The sequence below is a fragment of the Stegodyphus dumicola genome, chromosome X2 (assembly GCF_044657685.1).
Source record: "Stegodyphus dumicola isolate Sdum_Otavi_A_Nest chromosome X2, ASM4465768v1".
NCBI lineage: Eukaryota > Metazoa > Arthropoda > Arachnida > Araneae > Eresidae > Stegodyphus > Stegodyphus dumicola.
This window is the reverse complement of record NC_140781.1, coordinates 47,759,543-47,785,828: the sequence shown is the minus strand read 5'-3', so window position 1 is coordinate 47,785,828 and position 26,286 is coordinate 47,759,543. Positions and strand designations below refer to the sequence as shown.

Sequence of the window (26,286 nt, the reverse complement as noted above, 5' to 3'; positions counted from 1 at the left end):
TGCATTGTAAACGTGGTTACCAAAAGATAACTTTTTCACACGTAAGCGATCTAAATTTTCAGAAGAAGGAAAAAAAAGTTGTTTTTCAGGCCACTCTACTATATATAGGATATGTGTCTTAGTTTGAACTGTCAGGCTCGTCGATGTGATAGAAATCTGACTTAAAAAACAACAACCAACAATGACTGCGCAATTATGATTGAGCAGTCATTGTTGGTTGTTGGAAGGGAGCTGTTGTTGGTTGTCGGAAGAGAAGGATAGGTCAGCTATAAAATTTTCGGATATTTACAGAAAAACCAGCAAGTATTTATCAGAAGATGTATGGGAAATATAGGAAAGCTTGTGCATCGCTTGTGCAACTTTATGAATTGACTCTTTAATGAGGCATTCATTGGCACAGAACTCAGGTTATAAAGACATATGGAGCTAGCACTTGCAGCAGCCTTTGAAAAATTCACTGCGCCTTCGCTAAAAATCGAGCACTTAGACTTGATTGTGTAAAAGAAGAAATGATCATTAATGCATTAAAATAATTTTGTCTACTAATTTTTCAGAATTTATTTTTCTGTATTAAAATTTAGTCTGTTTTGAAACTTTCTAACCTGATTATACAAAATCTGAACTAAATTCGAAGCCGGACTGTGCGACGTATTGCTGTATATTAAACAATTACGCGTATAATGTAATTTTAAAAATAATTTTAATTCATAAAGACACCTGTCGTTGTACGGATTCTGCTTCAAAATGCGATTTTTGAAAGTAAAACTACCTTGTTTGATACAAGGCAGTCTCATTAAGAGGCTAAAGGACTTCATGGCACACAAGCCACAGTTTAAAAGTCTGAAAAGGTCCCAATTTGGCCATGCCTGGTTTACATAAAAATCAATTAAACTCAAAATTTGTAAGCCCCACCTAAAAATCGCTGGTGCTGAATCTTGTGTACTTTTACATAATAAATTATAATTGCGATGAGCTGATAAAAATTCTCACTGTCAGGTAGTTTCACTGCAAAGTCATGGGTTCGACAAGTGGTTTCGTAGCGATGAGACAGATAATTAAAAATGCTTTTCTGCTGTCTCACACTGCCGTATTTGATGCCGAGGTTCGATAACAACTGATCCGGAGGGATTAGATGAAGGAGCGCTTCGTGATTGTGCGCTAAAATTTTCCCTGTAAAGATGCCGAATTGGGTGGATGATTTCCTTAATCTGATGTTGCCAAAATTCTGAAATATTAGGTCACTCTCGATAAAGAGGAGAAGCGGCTCTTTTTGTGATTGTGAAGGATCTGGTTTCTGACGGAACGGCTCCAACGCGCTTACGTGAAACACGTCACTAGGGAAAAATTCTTGCTGAAGTTACATTTTTCTTGTGCTTGCACGTACCAACAATTTATATACGTCAAGTCAAATGCGTTGCTGTAAGTGCTTTCATTCCGACTGTTAACACTAGGTTCATGAACTAATCAAAATGACCGGTTTCAAGAGTTTTCACGAAAATTTCTATTTTAAATTTGTTGCATAGTTTCTCAATAACTCTGCCTATTACATGTATATGACTGATTTCATAAATTTACTTTAACCCATCTATACTCAACTTGAGAGCCTCATGGGGCCGGCGAGTTTATATACGAGGTCCAAAATAGAATTTACATTTTACAAGGGGGTCCCCTGCGCTAAGCATTTTGTATCGCCACTATAAGTATCGCCACTTATAGTACAGCTATCAAAATCCCGGAAATTGACTTTTTCTTAAGTCCGATGTCTTCAGTTTGCTTACATTTGGCGAGGGTTTGCAAAATTTAGCTCATTAATTAGAAGCACTGACTTCTGTAGAGCAGACAACTTGCGTTTTCTCCATTTGATGATATTTTATGATATTTTAGACGAAGTTACACAGCATACAATAGAATTCATATAGATTTGATATTGCTTAAAAATTAAATACTGAGATAAACATCAATTGGAAAGACAAAATGTTGCTCTTTATTAAAAAAAAAATTCCAAATTAACTTAAAGGAAAATGAAATGCGTTTATTAATAAATAACTTCCTTGCCTAATAAGTATTAATAGTTATTAGTTTATTCAGGAAGCTTGAAATTTCCGTCTTCGACATTCTATTTAAAATGACAATAAAACAATAGTAAAACTTTCAAATTTTATTCTTGGAAGACGGTTCTTTCATTTTAATTTACGGTTATTTAATTAAATTAAATTTCATAGCAGAAATTATAAAAATTATTTAACACTGATGTACTATGGCTTCTAATTATTATTAAAAAATGAAATGAAGCAACAGGCATAACATGTATGGCAAATGGTTGCAACCTGATTTTTTAGTTCAAACTCGTATTTTATATTTAGATACAGATGCAGAAAATGCAGTCAGCATTAGTGAATGGTTAGAGCTTTAAAAACATTGAAAACAATTATTTTTTTCCCTCAAACTGAACTATAACATGTGAGATAATATGGAAGACTGATTCGACTTTATTTTTCTCCTGCAAAGTAAAGGATATTATAAAATATTAATTTACCCCCTCCCCTCAAAAAGAGTTGTTTAATTAATTATACAAATCTTTCCAATAAAATTAGAAAGTCGCTCAAAAGAATGAACATATGAAATACGAATTTAATCTTTTTTAGAATGAAATCAAAATGCTTAGCTTAAATTTTCAAGGGGCTGCTACTTTAATAGGTGTGGTCAGCATAATTTGGTTTCGTATCTATAATTAAAATTCGCTATAATAGGAAGTTCGAGATTAGACATAAATGCTTTTAAGAAATCGTCCTTTAAACGTTTTCTGTGTCATGCATGAGTTGCTGATAAAATTTGCTTTAACATAAGTTTTAAAAATTTAAAAATTACTTAAATAAAGATTTTTATTTCAGATAAATGGGAAAAGGCTTATTAAATGCTAAGTTCTGTGTCAGAATATTTCACAGTCGACCTTTGAAAGGCGTAGTCTATAAGGTAATTTCTCCCTCCTTTCTGCATGCCTTCGTGGTGTGGTGGTCTGCACGCTGTGCGCGTATTCCAGAGGTCCGTGGTTCGATTCCCGTCGAAGGTTTGCTAATTTTTCATGTACTCCAGCATCAAAATAACCTAATGACTCTACAAATTCATTAACGTAGCATGCCAAACTAAAAGGTCAAATTTTCATAAGGTTTGTGAATTATCCTTCATGTCCAGAAGAAGTGGTTATTTGCCGATCGGTATAATTTGGCAAGAAATGTTTTCAAAATCGTTTGAAAGGAGCATTACATGCGACAAAAATTTCGAAGAAATTACTACAGAAAGTAACATTTTATAACACAGTATTTTTCATTCAGATTGAGGCCCACCAGCGGCCGAGCGGTAAAATCGCTGAACACTGGTAGTTCGGTCCGAGATTCGAATCCCGCGAACGGGCTGGCTGCATGGGCGTTTTCGTGGTTTTGCCCATGTGTAACGTGTATACGAGCCAGTTTCCCTTAGAAAGTCCTCCACGAAGGCATCCCTCCCCTTAGGCAGATAGCCCTCGAGGCTTTGCCATAATCACACACACACACACTCATTCAGATTGTTGTATTACTTCTAAGTAATTCTTTATTATTTATTATCAGAAGTGTATTTTCTTGCTTTTTCTCAAAGTTTCAAGAGTACTAAAATCTGTGATCTGCGCAAGAACCTTTAATTGCATTACTGGAATTCACAAAACGAATTATACTGAGAAGCTTTATTAAATGCTCATTTTCTTACGAATACTTTCTCTTATTTACGCATTACTACTGCATTCATTATGCTTACAATTTGACTAAAATGCTATTATCAGCAACTGTGCGTAAGTATGCATTTACCTCTTACAGAATCTACGCTAAATGAAAACTGTATCGGAGCAAAAAAGCAGTGGTCGATCAGGATGCACATGGAAGGGGGGGGAAGTTCTGATGTTGCAGCATCTGCCGACAAACGATACCCTTGTCGCTTTCCTGACGTCTCGCTAAAGAAAAGTGCGTAAGAAACGAAGTATTTCGCACGTGACTTGACTAAGACACGACATATGGCGCCAACGTTTGCGCCAAGGGCGTACCATTTTGGCGATGATCATGCACATTTTAGGCATAAAAATGTTTAAGCCATCCATGAAATTTTTTTAATTGGTCGTTATCGTTTACAAATGTCTTTTTTTTTTTTTTTCCCCTCTGGCAAATCTGTCAGCTGGCTAACGATTTCGCGTTGAAGACTTTAGTAGAATGATTGCATAATTAACATTCTTTCTTGATTGTTGACTTTATTATTATTAATTTTCTTGTTGTTACTGTCTCAGATCAAGAATTTGCAATGACATGCGTCTCGATTAGATCGTCATATCTTGCACACTCTTATCCCATGAGACAGTTTGATAATAAAAGTAAAAAGTGAGGACCCATCTTATTTTGCTTCATATTACTTGCTGAATGCTAATGACAGTTGCATAGTCAGAGGCAATCTCCGGCATTTCCCTCTAAAAAATAGGCTTTTTCTGTACGTCCCTCTTAAAAAAAAAAAAAAAAAAAAAAAAAAAAAAACTAAAAGCCTTCAGCGCTGGAGATAATTCCTCCCCCCCCCGTATAATGTTGTCATTGCTCGCTTTGAAATCGTTGAGTTTGTTAATTAAATATTCGTTAAAGTTTTACAAAATAGGAAATAGATAATAAAACAAATTCCAAATTCGGATTTCCAGATGCCCATATTCGCTGGAGGATTACGTTATTCAAAATTTGATGGCTCTAGGTACCGTTGTTTTATCACAAACATACACACATTTATGTAGATTCTTCATTATTTAATTTCTTTAAATATAATACAGGGCTGTAATATTTGGTGGCAACAGTTTGAAAAGTGAATCAATGCGGAAGGTGAATCGACGCAAAATGCCAAAACGAAATTAATAGCCCTTCTGGACTAACCCGCCTTTGGGCTTTAAAAAAAAATAAAATAAAATAAGAAAAGAACCCTCTCCCTGCAGGTTTGCGAGTGTAGGATTTTAAATGAACAGCTTTTCTCTTCAAGAAACCCTAAAAATAAACTAACGGATTACAACCAACGGTAACTTATCGCATCAAATCAGACAACATCAGCTTATCGCATCAGCAGGATAATTTATAAAATTACATTTAATTAGCTTCAGTTTCGCATTGCACATGAGGGAAACCAATCACGTTCACCTGGATTCGAACTCGCGTTGGAATTACAATATTAAATGATTTTAACCAATCGGTCTGATAGAAATACTATTTCTAAGCCTTTACTTATTCAGCTGTAGGAATCTGGCAATAAAAATTGTGTTTACGAATTTTGTAGTTCCGTTTTAGCTTAGTACGTGGAGATCGCCGCTGGCCATTTTTGTAACTTGCATTTCTTATGATAAATTTCTTCTTTATTAGTTGTAAATAAATGTTTACCTTTAATTTTATGCTATTCGAAGCTTGATTTTACAATTGGCGTCCGTTGGCAAGGCTATTTCGAATCAAAGATAAACAATGGATACGACTCAACGAACGGTTCTTCGGCGATTATTTACAGTTGGCGCAGTTTAGAAAAACTTTTTTCTAGAAGAGGGGATACAACAGAACTTAAAGCAAGATTTGAAGCATTGAAAATAATATGCAAAAAGATTAATGGTCTAAATTCCATTCACTTAGAGCTTCTGAAAGCTAAAAATATAACAAAAGCTAATTTGGAAGAAGAAATGATAAAATGCGGTGAGTACGAATTAAAATTTCTTAAGACTAAAGAATCTTTGCTGAAACAGAATACTTAGAAAACATGCCAAACAACAATTATTTTAGAAGTCAAACAAAAAAATCCGCGTTATACTTGCAAATTTTCCAGGACTAGTTTCGATGGTTTAACTACCGAACGAACTTCCTCAGCTGCCAAAGTGCAAAATGTAGTATACTTAGATTTTGAAACTGAATCTCGGATTGGGCTCAGATAAAATTACTTAAGACAGAATTAACAAAATTTGATGGAGATTTAAGAAATTGGAATTGGCAACTTGGGCTAGTTTACAATAATCCATAATGATCATTCTATATCCAATGAAGATAAATTTGAATATTTGAGACTTAGAATGAATCCTGGGTCATCACGGTATAAATTAATTGAAGGTTTCCTACCGTCAAAAGAAAATAATGAGAAAGCTATAGAACTTTTAAAATCCAGATATAGGAAGGAAGATTTTTTTTTAAGTTCGTGAATTATTATCTTTAGTTCTACTAAAAGGAAAACATATTCCAATTTCTCAACTTCATGACAAACTAGAATCACAGATGCATGCTTTAGAATCTTTAGGCATAACTAAAGAAAAATATGCAGCGATACTTTTCCCACTAGTTAAGTCAGCGATTCCAGAAAACATTTTTAAGATCTGGGAAAGATACTGAGTAACAAAAAAGGCTTCTACTAAAATTCCTGATCATTGCTTATGTAAGTTACTGGAATTTTTAAAAATGGAAGCTGGAGAAGAGGAACGAGTAAAAGTAAGAAACATTTCTTTTGAATCCAAAGAACATAAATCTAGTTTACGGGTTATGTGTAAAAATAAGATGTCGAATACTTTATTGAGTGCTGCAACATTAGTTTTTTCACATAATAATAATGTAAATAAAGATGTACTGTAATTTTTTTGTAATAAATCGACACATTCTTCTCAGGACTGTGCAGCTATTATTGTTTCTCTGAAAGAAAGACAGCTGGTTGTCAAGAAAATTACCCTGGATCGAAGGGTATCCACCCTTGGAAAATAACCAGGAAGTTTTAACAGAATTATCTAATGATGCAAGTGAAACTGAGAGTGATGTTATTTGTGGCAGTAGGAAGACTGACGCAATTCAGGAATATTCTGAAGATAACACAAGATCTAATGAAACATCCGAAAAGTAGGATACGAGAAGCTCTGTGTTCACTTATAAAAATGAATCTTTAAAAGGCATTAATGAAAACACAGACAACGACCCCCCCCCAAAAAAAAATGTTCAGATTTGAATCCACTTTCTCCTATAGATAAAAATGTGTCATCTCAGTATGAAAATGTAAATGGAGAATGTTCTAAATTAGATACTGACAGTTTCGAAACTGAAGTTCGTAAACATGTAAATGAAAGGAAAATAGATAACAATAAACCTCCTTTGAATGAAGATGAAAAATATGAAGATTTGGATTCTGCAATCGAAGACACATTTGTTAAACCGCCTAAAAGTGCCTATGTTAAGTAAAGAAAACTAATGTCATTGCTGAAAATAAACTTACCAACGAGAAGGATAAAACTGAACTTTACGAGGAAGAATTTTCTAGTAGTCTTTTCAGTGGTACGATAAATTTAATGAACCATCAGTTATAATGTTGCTGAAGTTCAGCAACCTGGTAGATCACATCGAAGCAGTTACCTCGGTGAAAAGATTAAATCATCTCCAAGCTATCGGAGAACAACTGTAAATGGGATTTAAAGAGTAATATCTTGGACTGCTTAAATAACCTAAACCTAGCGATGTTGATGCAGTTAAAAATAGTTTATAACTGGTTAAAACCAGCTAATGGGTATCATTTAAGACCTATACAGAAACTTTAGAAATTAATTGTAAGACTGAAGGAACTATCGAAGAAAGGAAAACTTTAATTCAGCATTTTGAAAAAAGAATGTTTTCTCAAATTGTATTGGAGAAACATCCATATAAATACTTTTCGTGAGAGTCGTTCGACCGAAGGAAAGACTTGATCATTAAGAACTTTTGAACACTTAATTTTGTTAAATGTTTGTAAAGCTGTCACTTTAGAAAGGCGGGAGGATGTTAGAAATGCTATTTCTGAGCCTTTACTTATTATTAAATTGTACGCATCCGGCAATACAAATTGTGTCAACGAATTTTGGAGTTCCGTTTTAGCTTAGTATGGGGAGACCGCCGCTAGCCATTTTTATAACTTGCTTTTATGTTAAATTTCTTTATTAGTTGTAGATAAATGTTAACTTTAATTTCATAAGATTCGAAGCTTGATTTTACAACGTCCGGATTCGAACCCGGGTTGAATTACTATGTTCAACGGTCTTAACCAATCGGCGATCGGTGGAAGTATATCCGGGAGAGAGAGAGAATGGTTTGAAGTGGAGGTAAGAAAAATACAGCTTAAAAGAAGATATTAGTCAAAAGGTAAAATCTTAAAACTGCAGACGAAGTAAGTTCACTTTCCCTTTTAGAAAAGCATCGGCTCTTTTTGCTCTTATATTAACAACAATTATGTGTTGTTTTTGTAAGTTATTATTAACAGGTAATATTCAAAGAATAGCTGTATATTTAATGTTAATTTAGGCTGTATTTTACAGTGGTCTTGCAGGTAGAATATTTACTTTAATTTTTATTTATTTACTGTAACAAGCACAATCGGGTGTAGTATCGCAAACACTGATTTTGCAAGGACTGGCATGTAATTAAATATCGACAAGATTACGATAGCGTCGTTGCTTTCTCACGATATTGGATTTTGATAGTCTTGGTCATTTGGTTCACTGAGTTTAAAAGAGAATCGGAATCGACTATATAATATTTAAGAAGAAAGTTATACATCGTTGTAATTCGGGAGCATTTATAAGATATTCTTGAGAAGGTTCTAGGTAACTGAAGATTCGCATTAATGATATGTATTCATTTGTGAATAAAATCCTTAAATACATGTTTAGTACATTTTTATTAACTACAAAAAGTAAAATAGTCTTTGAATGTTTACATGAGCATTCGACGAATGTACCTAATGTACACACATAACCTAATGGTACATAGAAAAAAAACCTAATGTACACATATTACGTTGGCCAGTTAACGTGCTACCAGTTACACACCAAGAGCAAGCATTGGGGAATGCGATAATTTTTATAGCAAAATGATTGTTTAATTAATTTCTTTTTAAATTAAATACTAAGTTACGAAACAAATTTATTAAAATTGTCGAATTAAGCTAAACAAAAAATTCTTCAGTAGTAGGTTATTGAAGATTAAATTATGCAAATTGTTTATTGCTTTCAAAATCGTTAATTTATTCATTTGTTGATTTATTTAGAGACAATTAAAATTACTCATTTATATATAAAGATACATCGGATTTATTTCTTAAAAAAAAAATTGGTCTCTCCCTTTTTCTTTTACCCAGTTTTCGAAGGTACAGGGCTTTATTACTCCTACCCTTAAATACGTTATCGCTGTAATTCCTAAAAATTTCCAATTATTGTGAGAGGCAATTATTGTGTTAAGAGCTTAAATAATTTATCTTTTTGAAAATCAGCACGTAAACCGAGTTCTTTGGAATCGCCAAACGTCTCGTGGCGCCCTCTCGAGGATTTTATAAGAAGCAGGTAACCTTAGTTGAAAACTTCGTAATAAAAAGCGTTGTTATGTTTGTACATCAATGAGTGAAGACAAAACCAATCATCTGCATCAGAAATTGAATTGTTAGTTTCACTAAAATCCAAAAAACTGAATTTTTTAATGTTTAATAAAGACTCAGAATGTATTTATTTTATTTCTGTATTTATTTTTTTTTCAAATTGCAATGAGGTTTTTTTTTTTTTTTCAAATTGCAATGAGTTTTTTTTTTTTTTTTTTTTTTTTAAATCAGTCAAATAACTTATTTTTAAACGACTTTGAATAAATTTTTAAACGAAAAACAAGCAAACTTTTAATTGTATCTCTAGTCAAAATTTTTGAAACAAAATATCAGTTTTCTGCTAACTTAGAAACTACTCGTGATATATAAAATGGAAATGATGCATTGCATTTATGACAATATTGGTATTCTTGAATAAAAAAAAATTTCAAAATTTTTATTTTAAATTGTTTTTATTTTCCATAATTTACTTAAACAAGATAACACATATCTGCAATTATTAATTAATTTTTGTTTGTTTGTATTATTACGATTAACGATTTACGACATTTAAACGATTTAATTAATACTTTAATCAGTGTCTTATGGACGAATTTGGAAAAATTCAGATTTAAAATTAACTGTACTGTAGTTTAAACGCATGAGTACATCCCTCTCATAAAGCTATAAAGGCGTGAAATTAAAAATAAATAAGTTTAATGAGATCTTTCTTCCGATTGCATCACGATCTAAAATTATACAACGTGTAGTGAAGATCTGCTGTTATTGGCTTCCGTAATAAAAAAAAAAAAAAAAAAAAAAAAGCGGAAAAGAATAATTTTTGGCAAAACGTAAAAGAAGAATTAACAATATTTGTAATCACATTACATAGCTATTAATGTAAACTATTATTTAAATTAGAAATTAATATATTTATATTTATCAAAGGGAGAATAGCGTTTAAAGGTGCTTAATTAATATCGTTATGGCAGCTTATGTTATAATGGGTTTCAGTCAGTTTCAGCTTTATATTTTAATAGCTTACATGCACTCGGTAATTTAAGTATGCAACATTGCCTCATAATTCAGACAGTTCAGGTGGAAATTTTTTCAAGGTGAAACTAAAATTAAAAAACATATTGACAATTCCATAATTTTGAATTAGCACCGACGAAAATGCAAATTTACCAAATTCAGTAAGTAATAAGGTATGCCGAATGTAATAACAGTTCCAGTTATTTACTTCATGGTATATTCTTTATGGTAATTATAAAAAAGAATATTAACAAAAAATAAAATAAAATTCTAATGCCATACGTGCACTTGTTCATTCATTCGACGATGAGATCCACTCTCTTTTTTCCTTGTCTTTATTTTAAAAATTATTTCGCGAAATTTTTCAAAAAGCAGGTAAGAAATTAAATTATGTTTAGATAAAATCAGCTGAGCTTTAGTCAGGCACACCTATTTAATTGTAGATCTAAGAATAGGGTTTGAAAATAATAAATTACAGCGCACTGCGCTGTAATCTATCATCACTTAAAAAAAATCTATCATCACTTAAAAAAAAAAAAAATGTAAACGAGAACATTGCTTTTGATTCTCTTTTATTTACTTCGTTTAAGAGTTTATTTTTTCTGGGCGTCCTTGTACTTGCTTTCATATTACTTTTAAGGTTGATTTCAGAAAGCAGTAAAATCGTGCTTTTATATACACACGAAGAATTTACGCACTGGTTTTTTTACGTCGAAGGAAAGATTTACGATAAGAAATATGAAAAAGCCAAAATATTGTGTCTTTTAATTTAATTACAATAATCTATGTTCATTATCTCCGCTGAATGACATTGTCCCAAACGAATACTTGATAACTGAAATCAGTATGTTGCAAAGCAAATAAATTACAACATCCCTTTATACTTTCCTTCAGTTTTAAAAAGAGTGAGTTTACTCAGAGATATTTTGAATACTCCTATCGCCTCTCTCTGAAATTTAAATCAGAATAAATATTAAGTCTCAATTAGTAATATTTTAATTAAAAAAATTAATATGAATCTAAAAATCGACGCATTTTTTTTTACTCGCCACAATCTGAATTCAATCATTTTTGTGTCCAGATTTATTCCCACTGAATTACTGAACTAATTATTGTAATTTCAATCAATTGTCATGTCATCGATAACTAACTTTAATAAAGATAGTATTTGCAATTAACTTTTTAATTTTATGTTGATATATTTTCAGGTCTGCTGATATCCGAGGGTCATGCGGGTCTTTGGTCCAGATGCTTTCGCATCTACGACAAAGTTCGTGAAAGTGAATGGCCTCAGTCTTATGAGTGTCTTAACAATTATAACACATCGAACGGATCTCTGAAATTTACATGTCAGTACTTCAATCTTTTACCTTTTTTTCCCCCTTTCATATAATTCCTCACAATGATGTTCTAATATGTAATTGTAATGTTATGGACTCAAAAATTACTGTTTTCCTTCTAAACAAAAGGATTTCTTTTAAACTGAATGGAAAAAAGAAATACAGCAGTTCCTTTCAATAAGGGACACCCACCGGATCAGACATTTTGTCCCTTAAATACACATGTCCCTTCTACTAAAAATTTTTTAATTTAAACAGAAATTCAGGGTGTATTAAGCTTTGAATAAATGATATATAAATAAGTAGAATAGTCACAGGTATTTATTTGAATCTGAAATTAATAAAAATTGAAAATTCTTAATTAAAAATTTTAACTATTGTCAAAATGTATGAAATGAAAAGAAGAGATTTTTACTTATAGAATTTATTGAAAATATGTTACACAAGTTTGTTTGAAAGTGTATGCACTACAAGCATTTTTTTTTCGTATGGATATTAAATACTCTCATCAATAATTATCATGAATATTTTTAATTGGGAGGCATATTTTAAGGTATCTGTGTAGCTTTTTATGTCACTCATTTCGTATGACTCTTCTTCGTCCTATGTCACCCATTTCGTATGGCTCTTCATCCTATGTCACTCATTTCGTATGGCTCTTTTTCATCCTATGTCACTCACATAATCAATTACAGTTGAAATAAAATATTTCATTCACTGTCGTCATTTGTGACTTCAGTGCACAAGTTTTCATCAGTTTCTAAATATTTTAGCATTTGTGCTGCCCCCGATTTTGACCAGTTCAGTACGCTGCATATCTCGCAAGCTAATCAGTTTCCACAAGCAGCTTAAAAAAAGAACATGCTGTAAAAAATAGTTTTCTGCAATGAGCTTTCAAGCCCCTACCTTGGTCAAAATACTGTAATACTGAGTGTTGCATTACGTGGAGAAAACACAAATTTCACTGATTTAAGTGTTATCTTTGGTTGGGTATCCTGGTGAATTGTCAAGAAATAGAAATCAAGAAATATCCTTTTTTTTTTCCCTCTAGACATTGTTATTAAGAGCTGTCAACCATTCTGACATTATGCTTTGAATCATCTTATAAATTATTCTTATTTGTTATTTCTTATTTTGAGTTAAAGCTCGAGTAGAGGCTGTCTGAAAGCCCGAGAAGGGGCCGACTGTTATTCTTATTTGAGTTAATAAAGGGTAATTTAATCCTTCTCGAGTATACGTCTTAGTTGTTCAAAACTCAGCGATAAGTCGCTACATAGTTCACTAAGTCCTCGACGTTCAAAAGGAGCTAAGGAGTTAGGGAGTTGACAAAAGAGAGTTAGGAATCCCACAGTCTTGTTTTTGAAGCTTTTTTTTTTTTTTTTTTTTTTTCAGTGTCCCTTAAAGAGAGGTCAATACATTAAGGTCGTCTCTTACAAGAGGAACTACTGTATTTTCATATACCTTATTTTTGATTTATTATTTTTTACCTGTTAATGTAAGTGTAGATCAACAGCTTATTGTTGCAGATGGTTCAATTTATAAAAAACATTCAATGGAGGACTCTAATAATTTACAGGCGTTGGCAACTGCTGAGGCCGGAAGATGAGGCACCTAATAGATGGGCCACCGTTGCTTCCTATGAAGGGACGAACATATTACATCCATGCCTTCTCCGCCCTCAGGGGACTCACTTTTGTGAGTACGAGTGTGGCAATCCCGAGGAACCCTAGCCCTTCAGGGGATCATCTTCTTGGTGAGACGGGTGTCACGATCCTGGAGCCCCAGTGATCTATCCTCTTTTCCGTCTCCTCTCCTCTTAACTGGAATTTTTCCCTTCCCTTCTCCCTTGTGGTTTCTCTCTACGGAGTTTGGGGCTCGTCACGAGAAACTGGAACAACCCTTGCGTCCAATTTTCAAATGGCGAGAAAACTGCCCACGTGTTTGCCGTGCGTGGAGACTCGTGTCGCTGGAAAGGAGGGTCCTGGTAGTTGAGGGGCGAGGTACTGTCCCCAACACACTACTTTGGCCTCTGCTTCAGCTAAACGGGAGGCACCTTAGTCGTCCTCACGGGTGTCAATCGGCTGGTCACTAGTCCTTGTGTCAGTGGCTTGGGGTCAAGCTCTCGGGAGTACCTGCTTTCGGGAAAGCCGACTGTGGGGCTTCAGTTTGCGTATAGTTCCGGCTATCCCTAACGCAGGAATCTGTGTTCCCTTGTTGGGCTCCGTGGTGGGCGGGGCCGTCGGACCCGAATCTTATATTTTTCAATCATGGCTTCCTTATTTATTTAAAAAAAACCTGAAACAAACGACACGAATAAAGATATTGAAATCATTGACAAATCTGTGAGCAAGAAAATTCGTACCGATGCAAATGCCAAAGAAACTACAGAATGTCCTCGCTTTGTTGTTGTTACCAGTGCCTCTGAAGAATTTAAAAAGATGTCTCCTTTCTTAATAAACAAATACATTCATTCCTGCATAGGTGAGCCAAGGAACATAAAGCGTCTTCGTTCGGGAGACCTGCTTATTGATACCTTTTCGGCCACCCAGTCTGCTTCACTTTTACGGCAAACCAAACTTGGACAGGTATCTATAACTGCGTCAGCGCACAAAACGCTTAATTTCTGTAGAGGCGTGATCTCGGAAATCGACCTTCTGTGTGTTTTAGAAGAAGAGTTCGTCTCCGAGTTAGCTGATCAAAAGGTTTGTGTTGCCAAGCGGATCAAGATGCGTAAGGAAGGTCAGTTGATTGACACCAAACACGTGATCCTGACCTTCAATTCGCCTGATCTGCCGAAGAATATTAAGGCTGGATATTTAAATTGCCCCGTAAGACCTTATATTCCAAACCCCATGCGATGCTTCCAGTGCCAGCGTTTTGGCCATTCCAAGATGTCCTGTCGTGGGACCCTGACGTGCGCTCGATGCTCGTCGGTTGGCCACGATAGCGATAATTGCACCGCTGCAGCACTGTGTATTAATTGCAAGGGCAACCATCCAGCATTTTCCCGTTCCTGTCCAAAATGGAAATTAGAAAAGGAAGTTCAGACCATAAAAGTTTCTAGAAACGTTTCCTATGCCGACGCCAGAAGACAAGTTCAAAGCACACAGCCTCAGTCAAACAAATCATATGCCGGCGCCGTTAAATCAACACGCACTATAGCCACTCAAACTTCCATAAGTACACAGACTCCACCAAATAAAACCCAGCAGCCTGAAAACAAGAAAAAGGAAAATCCAACCCATGTCATACAAAATAAAGAAATAACAATCTTGAGCAAACCAAAAACTGCGCCTCCAAAAATAGTATCCAAAAATAGAAGCCGATCTGCAGATGATATGAATTCTGAATCTCTAGATTCAGACGGTATGGAAGTGGAGGAGGGAATGGAAGTTCCCAAGCATCTACTTCCGCGCAAGACTAAAAAGGAACACAGAAAGAACAAATAACACCAGTCATAATGGCCACCCTCGTCTCATGGAACTGTCGCGGTTTCCACCGAAATTTGCTTGACATCAAAGCTATGATCAATACTTATCATCCTGTGTGCTTCGCAATACAAGAGACAAATCTGAAACCAGATCAACATGCAAAACTTCGGAGATTTTCTCTCGTCAGGAAGGATAACCTTGCAGGTGAGCGTGCCAGTTGAGGTGTATGTCTCCTCACCTCACTGGACTATCCCCCTTTGACGACTTCTCTCCAAGTTGTCGCTGTACAAGTAAACTTTCATATTGTAGTTTCAGTCATTTTTCTTTATTTGCCTCCTAATGAGCACATTGATCAGGAAGTTTTAAATGATCTTTTAGAGCAGCTGCCTGAGCCTTTCATAATAATAGGAGATTTTAACGGCCATAGTCCGCTCTGGTGTAGTAAAGATACAAATTGCCGTGGAAGACAAATTGAGCAGATGATCGAAGATCATAGCCTTTGTCTCCTGAATAATGGGCAAAATACTTACTTCCATGAGCCTTCAAGGACATTCCACGCTCTCGACCTTGCCATCTGTTCACCATCTCTGCTGCCATTTTGCACTTTTAGTGTGGGAAATGATATTTACAACAGCGATCACTATCCCATTTTTATATCTCTTGCACGAAGAGGAGCAAACCCCATGTCGAGATTCCCTCGATTCATACTCGATAGGGCAGACTGGGAACTCTTCTCTTCCATTGCAGAGCTCACAGATGAAATGGTAGAAGATGCGCATATCGATGATGCTGTTGAAGCTGTTACAAATACTATTATTGAGGCAGCTATGCTTTCCATTCCTAGAACATCAGGAAAAATACTGAAATATTCGAAACTGTGGTGGAATCGCGATTTTCATGAAGCACTGAAAAAACAGAAAAAAGCATGGGGTATTTTTCGTAGATATCCTACTCTGCGAAACCTCATTGCATTTAAAAGAGCCAAAGCAAACGCACGAAAAGTAAGGAGGCAGAGCCAAAGGAATTCTTGGATTTCCTATGTGTCCTCAATTACATCCTCTACGCCTAGTAAGCGGGTTTGGGAAAGAGTTCGAAAAGCATGCGGAATATATAAAGACCACTCACTTTCCATTTTGGAAGAAGATGGCCGAGTGATTAGCTCCATAGAAGAAATTGCGAATACTATCGGTGAGACATTTGCTGCCGTTTCTTCCAGCAGAAACTATTCACCTGCATTTCTCTCTATCAAGCAGCACTCTGAAATAGATCCCATTGCATTCAAGTCGTCCAAATCTGAGCCTTACAATAGAGCATTTACTATGCTGGAATTAAAGAGAGCTTTATTGCAGACACATAGGTCTTCTCCGGGTCTTGATGGCGTGAATTACGAAATGCTAAAACATCTGTCCTATAAGTCACTGACTGCCCTCCTCACTCTTTACAATAGAGTGTGGAAGGAGCGTATTTTTCTCAGAGCGTGGAGGAGAGCTGTTGTAATTCCTATTGCTAAGCCAGGGAAAGACCCAAGGTATCCATTGAACTATCGGCCAATTGCCCTTACGAGTTGCGTATGCAAACTGTTTGAAAAGATGGTAAACAGCCGCCTAGTCTACTTCTTGGAAAAGAATGATATTATATCGCCTTATCAGAGCGGTTTTCGAAAGGGAAGAGCAACTGTAGATAACATGCTCCTCTTAGAGACATCTATTCGAAAAGCATTTGTAAGAAGAAGCCACCTTGTCTCGATATTCTTCGACATTGAAAAAGCTTATGATAAGGCATGGAGATACGGTATACTCCGGGATCTTCACGAGAGTGGCTTGCGCGGCAACATACCAATTTTCATTCAAAATTTCTTGAACACTAGAACTTTTCAAGTAAGAATTGGCTCTGTTTTTTCGGATGGTTTTGAACAGGAAGAGGGTGTGCCTCAAGGCTGTGTGCTCAGTGTAACCCTGTTTAGTTTAAAAATAAACTCTGTACTAAAAGAACTTCCTCCCACCATCTTGGGATCTCTATATGTTGATGATCTGCAGATTAGCTGTCGAGGGGCAGACATGAGATACGTACAGAGGCAATTGCAGATGGCTCTGAATAAGATCCAAGAATGGTCAAACAAACAGGGATTTACTTTTTCCAAACAGAAAACTGTGTGTGTTCACTTTTGTAGGAAGCGAGGTCTTCATCTTGAGCCTGAGTTATATCTGAATGGTACAATTATTCCAGTTACGCTCGAAGTAAAATTTTTAGGAGTGACGTTCGACCAGAAATTGACTTTCCTTTCTAATGTTTTAAACCTGAGAAAGAAGTGTCTAAAAACGCTAAATATTTTAAAAGTGTTGGCGAACACCTCCTGGGGTGCAGAGCGTTGCTCCATGCTTCGCATTTACAGAGCGCTCGTCCGCTCTAAACTGGACTATGGCTCAGTTGTTTATGGATCCGCTCGGCCATCAGTATTGTTAAAACTGGATCCTGTTCACCATCAAGCTCTGCGCATTTGTTCAGAAGCTTTCAGGACCTCTCCCGTCCAGAGCCTGTATGTTGACTGTAATGAACCATCACTTTATCTGAGGCGTGAACTATTGTCCCTTTTGCAATATTTTAATATTCTATCCCAACCTGAACATTCCAATAAGCTGTACTTACTTGATGATGTGTGTAAAGCGTTATTTGAAACACGTCCATCTTGTGTTCCTACATTTCTTTTAAGAGTTCGCCCTGTCATTGAGGAACTTTCCCTCTCTGATATGCACCCCCAAGCAGTACAGAATTTTGAAATTCCACCTTGGGAAAATGCACGGATTCAGCTTCTTGATGTTTTTAAGTATCATATGAAGGCAAGCACTAACGAGATTATTTACAGACAACTCTTCTCTGAGCACAGGAACAAATATAGCAGTTATCTTCCAGTTTATACAGATGGGTCAAAGTCAAAAGATCATGTCGGGATGGCATTTGTAATTAAAGACCACATGGAGGGCAGACGCTTGCACAATGATTTCTCTGTCTTAACATCCGAACTAACTGCGATATATTATAGTCTTTTATACATCTCAAGGCTCTGCTACAAAAAGTTTATAATTTATACAGATTCGTATAGTGCTCTTAAATCATTAGAAGCGTTTCCTAATACTCAAAATCCAGTAATAGTGGATATTCTCAAAATACATATAAACTTAATGAATCGTGGATATGAAATCCTGTACTGCTGGGTTCCCGGGCATGTGGGAATAAAAGGGAATGAGCTGGCAGATATCACAGCAAAATGTGCTGTTGAACTGTCCAGTCGTCTCATCCCTTTTGCAGACATCTGTTGCGTTGTGAAACAAAAGATCCGAAAAAAATGGGAGCAACTTTGGGATGTTCAGCTTCAAAATAAATTAAGACATGTAAAACCTAGAATTGAGCACTGAGAATTAACCAAAAATCGTAAGGAGGAAGTTCTTTTGACTCGCCTAAGAATTGGTCACACTAGAGTGACACATAACTACCTTTTAAAAGCTGAAAATGAGCCTGTTTGTTTTAACTGTAATGTTTGTTTATCTGTTCGCCATATTTTAATTGAGTGTCCATGTTTTAATAGGCTTCGCCAGAAATATTTTAATAGTTGTGACTTGCCTCTCGACCGTTTAATCGGAAGAGAGGTCAATTGTTTTTTGTTTTATTATTTGAAAGAGACTGGCTTTTATTACCAAATATAATTTGTTTTGAAGACTGTGTCTTGAATTTTAATATGTGCTTTTAATTTGTTTTTATATGACTTCATCCTCTGGATTTGGTACATTTGTCTACTTGTTTATTTATTGAGTGAAGTCATGAAGTCATGAATTGTAATCATCCCATCTCGTGTTTGGCGCGCTATAATCATCTTTGGTTTTTGCGCCATAATCTCTCACTCACTCACTCACTCACTCACCCCATGCCTTCTCCGGGATTCGAACCCGTGCCCTTCGGTACGGCAGTCAGCGTCACTAATTACTTTCCCGTCTGGGCGCTAGGTTAAAAAATGCATAGCCTTAAAACTTCAAATCGACTGATTATGAACTTATAAACAGTGTTTTAAATTTTACTTAAAACATCTTCAGAATTTAATATTTCACCACTTTTCAATCAAGTATATTTGATTGAAAGGTGTTAAAAGTAACAAAATCATATCTGCTTCCGAAAATATCAAAAAATGCTTTCAATAAGCCACGTAAATCTTAACACGAACAGTCATGTTTTATATTAAATTATTTACTTAAGGCATTAGTCCTCTGAATCTGCAGTGAGTGTCGGTTAGGAAATATGCAAAATATTTTATTAAACTGAAGTGAAACGAGTTCTAAAATGGCATCAAGTAACTCAAAGTGTGCTAAATAAGTTTAAACTTGAATTTTCTTCAAATAATATTTTACTTTGCTAATAGAGTATAAAATACTATTAAATCTGCAAATTTTTAATATACAGATCTGCAAAATATTTAAATACACATATCTATCAATGTTTGAAACATTGAGAGAAGTAAAGATGACAGCTGTATGTCAAAATAAGTGTTATTACTAATAAAAAGACGAGTTCCTGAATTTAATTCTGTTGGATTTAAAAAAAAATCTTCAAACAGAAGTTTTGAAGGGGGGGGGAATACTTTTGCGCTTCAAACCTATTATAAGTAAAAAGCAGAAATCTTAACTGAAATTATCAAGGGTAAAAGGAGACCAAAAATCGATCGTCTGCGTGAGAAAGGGCGCAGTTCCTAAAATCGATCGCGATCAAGATAACGTTACAGTATAGCCAGCAAATAAATGTTGCTTTCTACAAAACATCAGCAACAAGAATCACCCGTAAAGCAATTTGTTTCCAAATGATTAATAAATTATTTATGATATAAAGAACCCTAAACAGAAATGCTAAAAATTTTTAAAAAAGAAAGACAAAAACAAAACAACAACAACAAAAAACAAACTTCAAAATGTTCGGTATTCCTCTTCTTTTCGTTGTTTTCTAGTTTAATCCGCATAGAAGCATTATTCTTCGATAAAAGTATTGTCACACAAATTTCATGTGAAAGCTGGTTTGAAAGCTGAAATAACCTCAGAAGTATTAATTGTAACAATAATCTTAGGCAAGAGCAGAATCTCCATAGCTTTTATTATTTTTTTTTAATTAAAAGAAATGTAAATTGTCCGATGTAAACTGCAAATTTACTTTAAATAGTTTCATTTATCACGGAAAGTATTAGTACATGTGCTCAGTATTTAATCCCTTCTTTCTTCCAAAAAATTTTTTTAATATTCTATCTTACTATTATGTCTTACTTCTATTCATACGGGATTTAAAGCTTTAAACACTTTCAAGATATATTACATCGTTTATACCTAAATTACTTGAATGTAAAACCTACGAAAGATCGAAGTAAATATATTTTGATAACTGCAACACAAAATTTAATATTAAACAAAAAGGCAACCATAGATTGTTGAAAAACTCTGTCGATTCAGATGGCCTTTGAAATTGGTAGACTTTTATTTTAAACTTATGCCAATCTAAGATTGCCTTTTTGCTTAATTTGAATGCTGATTATGCCTCAAACTAATGAGTAACTGTGTATAAGTCTTACAAGCGTACAAAATGCCGTTTTAACATATTTTTGTGATGATTCAGAAAAATCCTTGAGTGTTAACTTTCCTGTCCTCAGGCTATTTATGTGAACGCAGATTAATTTTGTGGTTACGTGTAACAAAATTTACTTAAGTTTATATTAAAAATGCATCAAAGAAATTTATATATTTGCATATATATTGCAATAATAGTTAGCAATATTCTTATGCTAACTATTATGCTGGATATTACGTTTCATTTAACTAGATAATATAAAACTACATATAAAATTGTTGTTAAATTTTTTCTTCATCAGTTTATGCCTTATTCATATGCATCCATTCCGTATGAAAACATTTTCTTTGTCAATTGAAATGCGAGAATATTTCTAGTTAGTGTCCTAAAACTGAATCCAGGCCGCATTTATGAAATGTGAAATTGGTAATTTTTTATCATAGCGAGCCGAGGATGCAACGGATGAGGTTCTTGCCTCGGGTAAAAAAATGTGAGGGACCTAAAATTAAAATTTAACATTTTAAATACTGATGTAATGCAGTTCTGAAATTTCCTTTGGGTGTTAATATCTGAAGTTAGGGTTTTGTTCCGTACTAAGTGTAATTTAAGTTTTGGATGGCATTGAATTATAAGAGCATTTAATATTGTGATAAACACGAATGTTTTTATTATTATTTGCAGTTGGTAAAGCTTGCAAAACTGCAACTGCTGCTCTGTGTGTTGGAGATGCGGCACTTATCATTACGATCTTGATAATTATGTTAGTCGCTGCATTTAAATCAAGAAGTTCAGGAAGTTTAGTCAAAGTATCACTATCACTGATTCTTCTTCAAGGTAAGAATTTTTATATATATACTTAGTTTAAAATATATTTAATTACCTTAAACCAAATTTATTTTATTTTTGCTTAATTTATATTTATTGTGCATGAGTTAACTTATATTTATTATGCAATTCTGAAAAATATGGGATAGATTCAAGAAATTTTGCTTTATTGCAAAGTACATAAAATATAAATTTTTATACCTTTTCGAAATTTGAGTTTTTATTATTTTGCAGATTATTTTAATCACGAAGCTCAAAAGGTATTCAAAGTTCATTTTAGAGTTCATATTAGAGCGGTCGTGGCTCAATCCAAGACAATAAAACCACTCCAGAAATTCTTCGGAGGATAGAGAGGCAGGGTTTTGGTTAAGGGTTTGGTTTGGTTAATGTAACACTAAGGTTTTAATTTAACTGATCAGCTTTTTTTGAAGTTCTATACACTTTTGAAGTTCTATTCTGTATTATTTGCTTGCAGCTGAAACTTATTGAACTTGCAATGAAAATTTCTAAATGTCACAGAATAGGAAATATGTGGTAACTAAGTTTTTGAATGTGTTTTGCAAAATGTAGGAAATTTTAAATTTTAGTATGATTCCCCTCCTAAATGCATACGGTCCAGTGTTCTTTCATTTACTTATAATGTTTTTATCACTTCTTATTCCTGTTTGTTAAACATAAAAATCTAAACGAAATATTATTTAATATTCTTTTCTAACGTACCAATTTAAGGTATTTTCTTCTCAAGTAGTAGTTGTAAACTAAATGTATTTCCTTAAAAACTGTTAATATTATATGCTGACTTGATAAGCTAAAAGGCACAGTGAGGGTTACTAAACAAAACTGGGGGGGGGGAAGTGAAACATGTCAATAAATGAAAGTTTTTTTTATTTACTTTTGGAAAGAGCATCAAAGTCTATCGAAACAATCCCTAGAACTATAAAATAAAACTTACGAGTAAAATTGAAAAATCAGTTTTTTCATCGACGTTTTGCATTGCTCTAGACCAAGGGTGTCAAACCCAAGCTGCATGCGAGTCTGGAAACAACCGAAGAGCCAGAATTTAGTTTTTTCCTACAAAATGAAACTATTTTATTAAGAAAATAAAAAAAAAATATTTTAAATTTCGCTTAATGAATATTTATCAAAAAGTGACATAGATAATAATATCATAAAGGCAAAAAAACCCAAATTTATATGTCTTTTTTTTTTTATCTGAAATCGAAATTTTGGTACTTTCAAGAGTATTTGTTGGTTACACTTTGTAGTTCAAACATACTCAAAGCTAAATATCATAATCTTAGATTGACATTCAAATAATTCTAGCATAAAATTAGTATCGCATCAGCCTTGAGTTTGGCGTAGATTTAATCAAGATCTCAATCGATTTCCAGGACAAAGAAGTGCAGGACAAAATTCCAGGACAAAAAACTACTTTTTTTCAGAGCAAAGAAATCTGCTGACTGACCTTTCTCATTTCTAGGATCTTGAATTCTTTAAATAAGTTACTTAAATTTAAAGTAAAAGTAAAGAAATTATGAAAAATTTCTTACGTTTTCAGAAAAACTTTTTCAAGTGGGACAAAACTTGGGAGTAAATAATGACAACCTAATCTCTCTCTCTTAAATATATTTTTTTTCCAGGCATAAATCAAAATACATATGCTTGTATGCAAATAATTACACTCTCTTTATTTCTCACAGCAGCTTGGCACTTGATGGTATTTGATTCTGACAAAGTTTGTAACCTTGGAGAGAAATTACTGAAAAATTATCTTTGTCACGACTGCAGATGGCAATCGGTCAGTCGGGTACACTTTTTATTAATTTTCGACTGTGGAAAAAAAGGTGTTTTCATATAAGTGTACTCTCACACAAAAACGGTTATTCTTTGTGCCATAATTTCTTTAGTTTTTCATAATTTCTTAAGTTCGTACTTTGTAGAGACATTAGGATTTTGTTTTTGGAAGCAGGCAAGATGAAAAATGAGCAGACGGGAACCGAACCACGGACCTCTGGAATACCGGCCCAGCGTGCAGAACCACTACACTACGAAGGCACACTAGGAAGACGGGAAAAATACCTTATAACTTGAGCTTTTTTATTTTTTGACAGATTACGAATAAAAGTTAATGAAATATCTATCTTGAAATCTTTGAATAAGATTAAAAACGCATTGTAAATTAATTAACTGCATTTATAGACTTTTCTGGCGTATTTTTCAAGTTCGTTTTTAATGAAGGTTTCCCAACGGGGTCGGTATTGAACTCTTGGAGTTCGATCAAATTTTAAAGGAGGTCGACAACAGAATATGAACCGACAATTGATCGGCATAATCAAAATCCAATTACCAAAAAAGTTAAGAAAATTTATAATTAATTATCTGTTATAAAGCTGTATCATGTAATAACGAAGAAATCACATAAAATAACTGTAAGGGAAAAGTACATTAAAATTATTTAGTAACTTTTAAAAATCAATAATTTTTTTAACGTAAAATTATTTTATGCCATGAGTGCAATATAAAAAAGTAAAACTTATGAACACAAGAAAACACAAACAAAAAAAATACGAAGAACAGAAAAATGGAAAAGTGGAATGAAAAACAGGAAACAGGTAAAATATATAATTGATAATAATTGATAATAATTAATAATAATTAAAATTATCATCGTTAATTCATAATTACACAATTAAAGCTATCGTTAATTAATGATAATTAAAACTATAGCCATGAATTTGTAAAGTGCTGAGTCACAGTCATGAGCAGTACTTAGAGTTACAGTCATCACAGTCATGAGCACTTTTGAGTGCCTACGACTGTGATGCAGGCCAGTGGTGCACTGATTGTCTAATAAATAGAATCTTGGATGTCTTTTTTCCGAAATGTTTCAAGTACACGCAAGCCGCCAGTTACGTTTATTACACAACCTTCTCATTAAACGTAAAACTACAGGATAGGTTAATAAAATAAATTTTTTTGTAAGTAAGTTTATGCACAAGTAAAAATTAGATAACCTCTAAATAATTAAGGTATTTTACTTCATATATGTCGCAGTCAAACATTATCATAATATCACTGCAGGGATTTAGCAAAACCGACGTAATATGCGGAGGAGGATTTAAATTAGTGTAATTATAATAAAGTTGTACAAAAATGTAAAGATAAAAAATTAGGGTTTTAAAGTATATTTTGATACTCATTTTATAATTTTAAATGTTTAACAAATAATTTAGTATAACTACTACGCTTAAAGCTAAGAGTCGGTGACACCGCATTTGAAAATTCTTTATGTACTTTATAATTTACATATACTTTATAATTTAATATAAATTCTTTATATACTTAATAATTTACATATAACATGGCTCAGAAATTTGATATTAAAAACTCATTCGAAGTTACTGTTTACAGTTTTACTACTACTAAGATTTCTTGAGTACTGAAACTGCTAATGGAAGTGCCTGAAGTTTATATAAATGGGACTGACTCTATAATAGTAATATGACAAATCTGACGCTGTTTGCAGTAAATGTAAACAAACTGTAGGTACTTGGTCAGTCCTCTGAAAATATGGCACTATTCTATGGTGACCTTGTGCTCGGTTGATCTTATAACGAGGTTTGACTATGTTTAGAATCTGATCGTATTTACGTGATTTATATTTATTATATTAGTGCTATATTAATAAACATTTTCGGAGAATTTTCTTTCATTCAAATAGCGTTCATGAAATTAAAAAAAAAAAAAAATTAAATTCTTTTCCCTAGTTGGTTTACTTGTCTCTGATGACAAAAAAAGAATTTTAATAAAGGAAATCCGGAAATATTAATCACGTTAAATACAAAATGCAACAAAAACATAATGCAGCAAACTGGCGTCAGTAAGCGTTGGAGAAGTTCCAAATTTTGAGTCTGGACCAAGGATATCTCCATTATGAAAAGAATTTCAAAGCCTTCATTGACTTAAATACACTTATCTGTATGATCAAATCAAGTATATAAGTTATTCGTTTACTTGTAGGAGCCAAGTCTGCTTAGCGGCGTTGAGCTTGTTAACTGAAGATCGTTCGTTCCATTCGAAATGAACAGATATCAGTTATTTTCTCTTTCGATTGCCTATTTTACCTACTAATTTTTTACCTATTTGGTGCTAACTGTTCTTTAGCAGACGTGTTAACTGAAGTGCTTATGCCTGTTTCGAAGTTTTGTTTTCATATTAGCAGCAATTTACTATATCCAATATATTTGGATACCAAATTTGATTAAGCAGAAGGAAGTATTTTTCTCCCTGATATGCGGAAAGGGCATGCTGACTTCAGTTCCACACATTTAAAATAATTTGTAAATTTTATTCTTAAGAAATGCATTTATTCTTTGATGCTCTAAAAATACCGAAGTGCTCACAAAATGTTCTTTGGTTTTAAGCTATGAGTTTAAACTGTTGGTTTCAGTACTGATCACACCCAGTGCCAGCTGTTTGTGCAACATGTGCTTATAAATGTGTGAATATTATTTATGTATTGAATGGAGGTCCGAACATTTTACATAATACTAAAATCTCAGAGCGCATTTGTGAAATATTTTGTAAATATTTAATTGAATTTAACTAAATCTCAGCCTTGAAATTTATTATTGTATCTGGGACAAAACAGCACGCAGCACTAATTTTATATGTGTGCGTGT

The 26,286-nt window shown here is 33.8% G+C and overlaps 1 protein-coding gene across 11 annotated transcripts in view; it reads left to right on the top strand.

Moving 5' to 3' along the window:
* The window catches only part of LOC118197749 (uncharacterized), a 183,771-nt gene that overhangs the window by 87,110 nt on the left and 70,375 nt on the right, over positions 1 to 26,286 (top strand). For all 11 annotated transcript variants that reach the window (XR_015039272.1, XM_085810113.1, XM_085810115.1 and 8 more), the window contains 2 exons: positions 11,622 to 11,762; positions 21,461 to 21,613. Coding sequence is in view for 10 of the 11 variants with exons in the window: in XM_085810113.1 (XP_085666239.1) it covers positions 11,622 to 11,762; positions 21,461 to 21,613 (294 nt within the window). In the remaining variant the exon portion in view is untranslated. The remainder of the gene's footprint in view (positions 1 to 11,621; positions 11,763 to 21,460; positions 21,614 to 26,286) is intronic.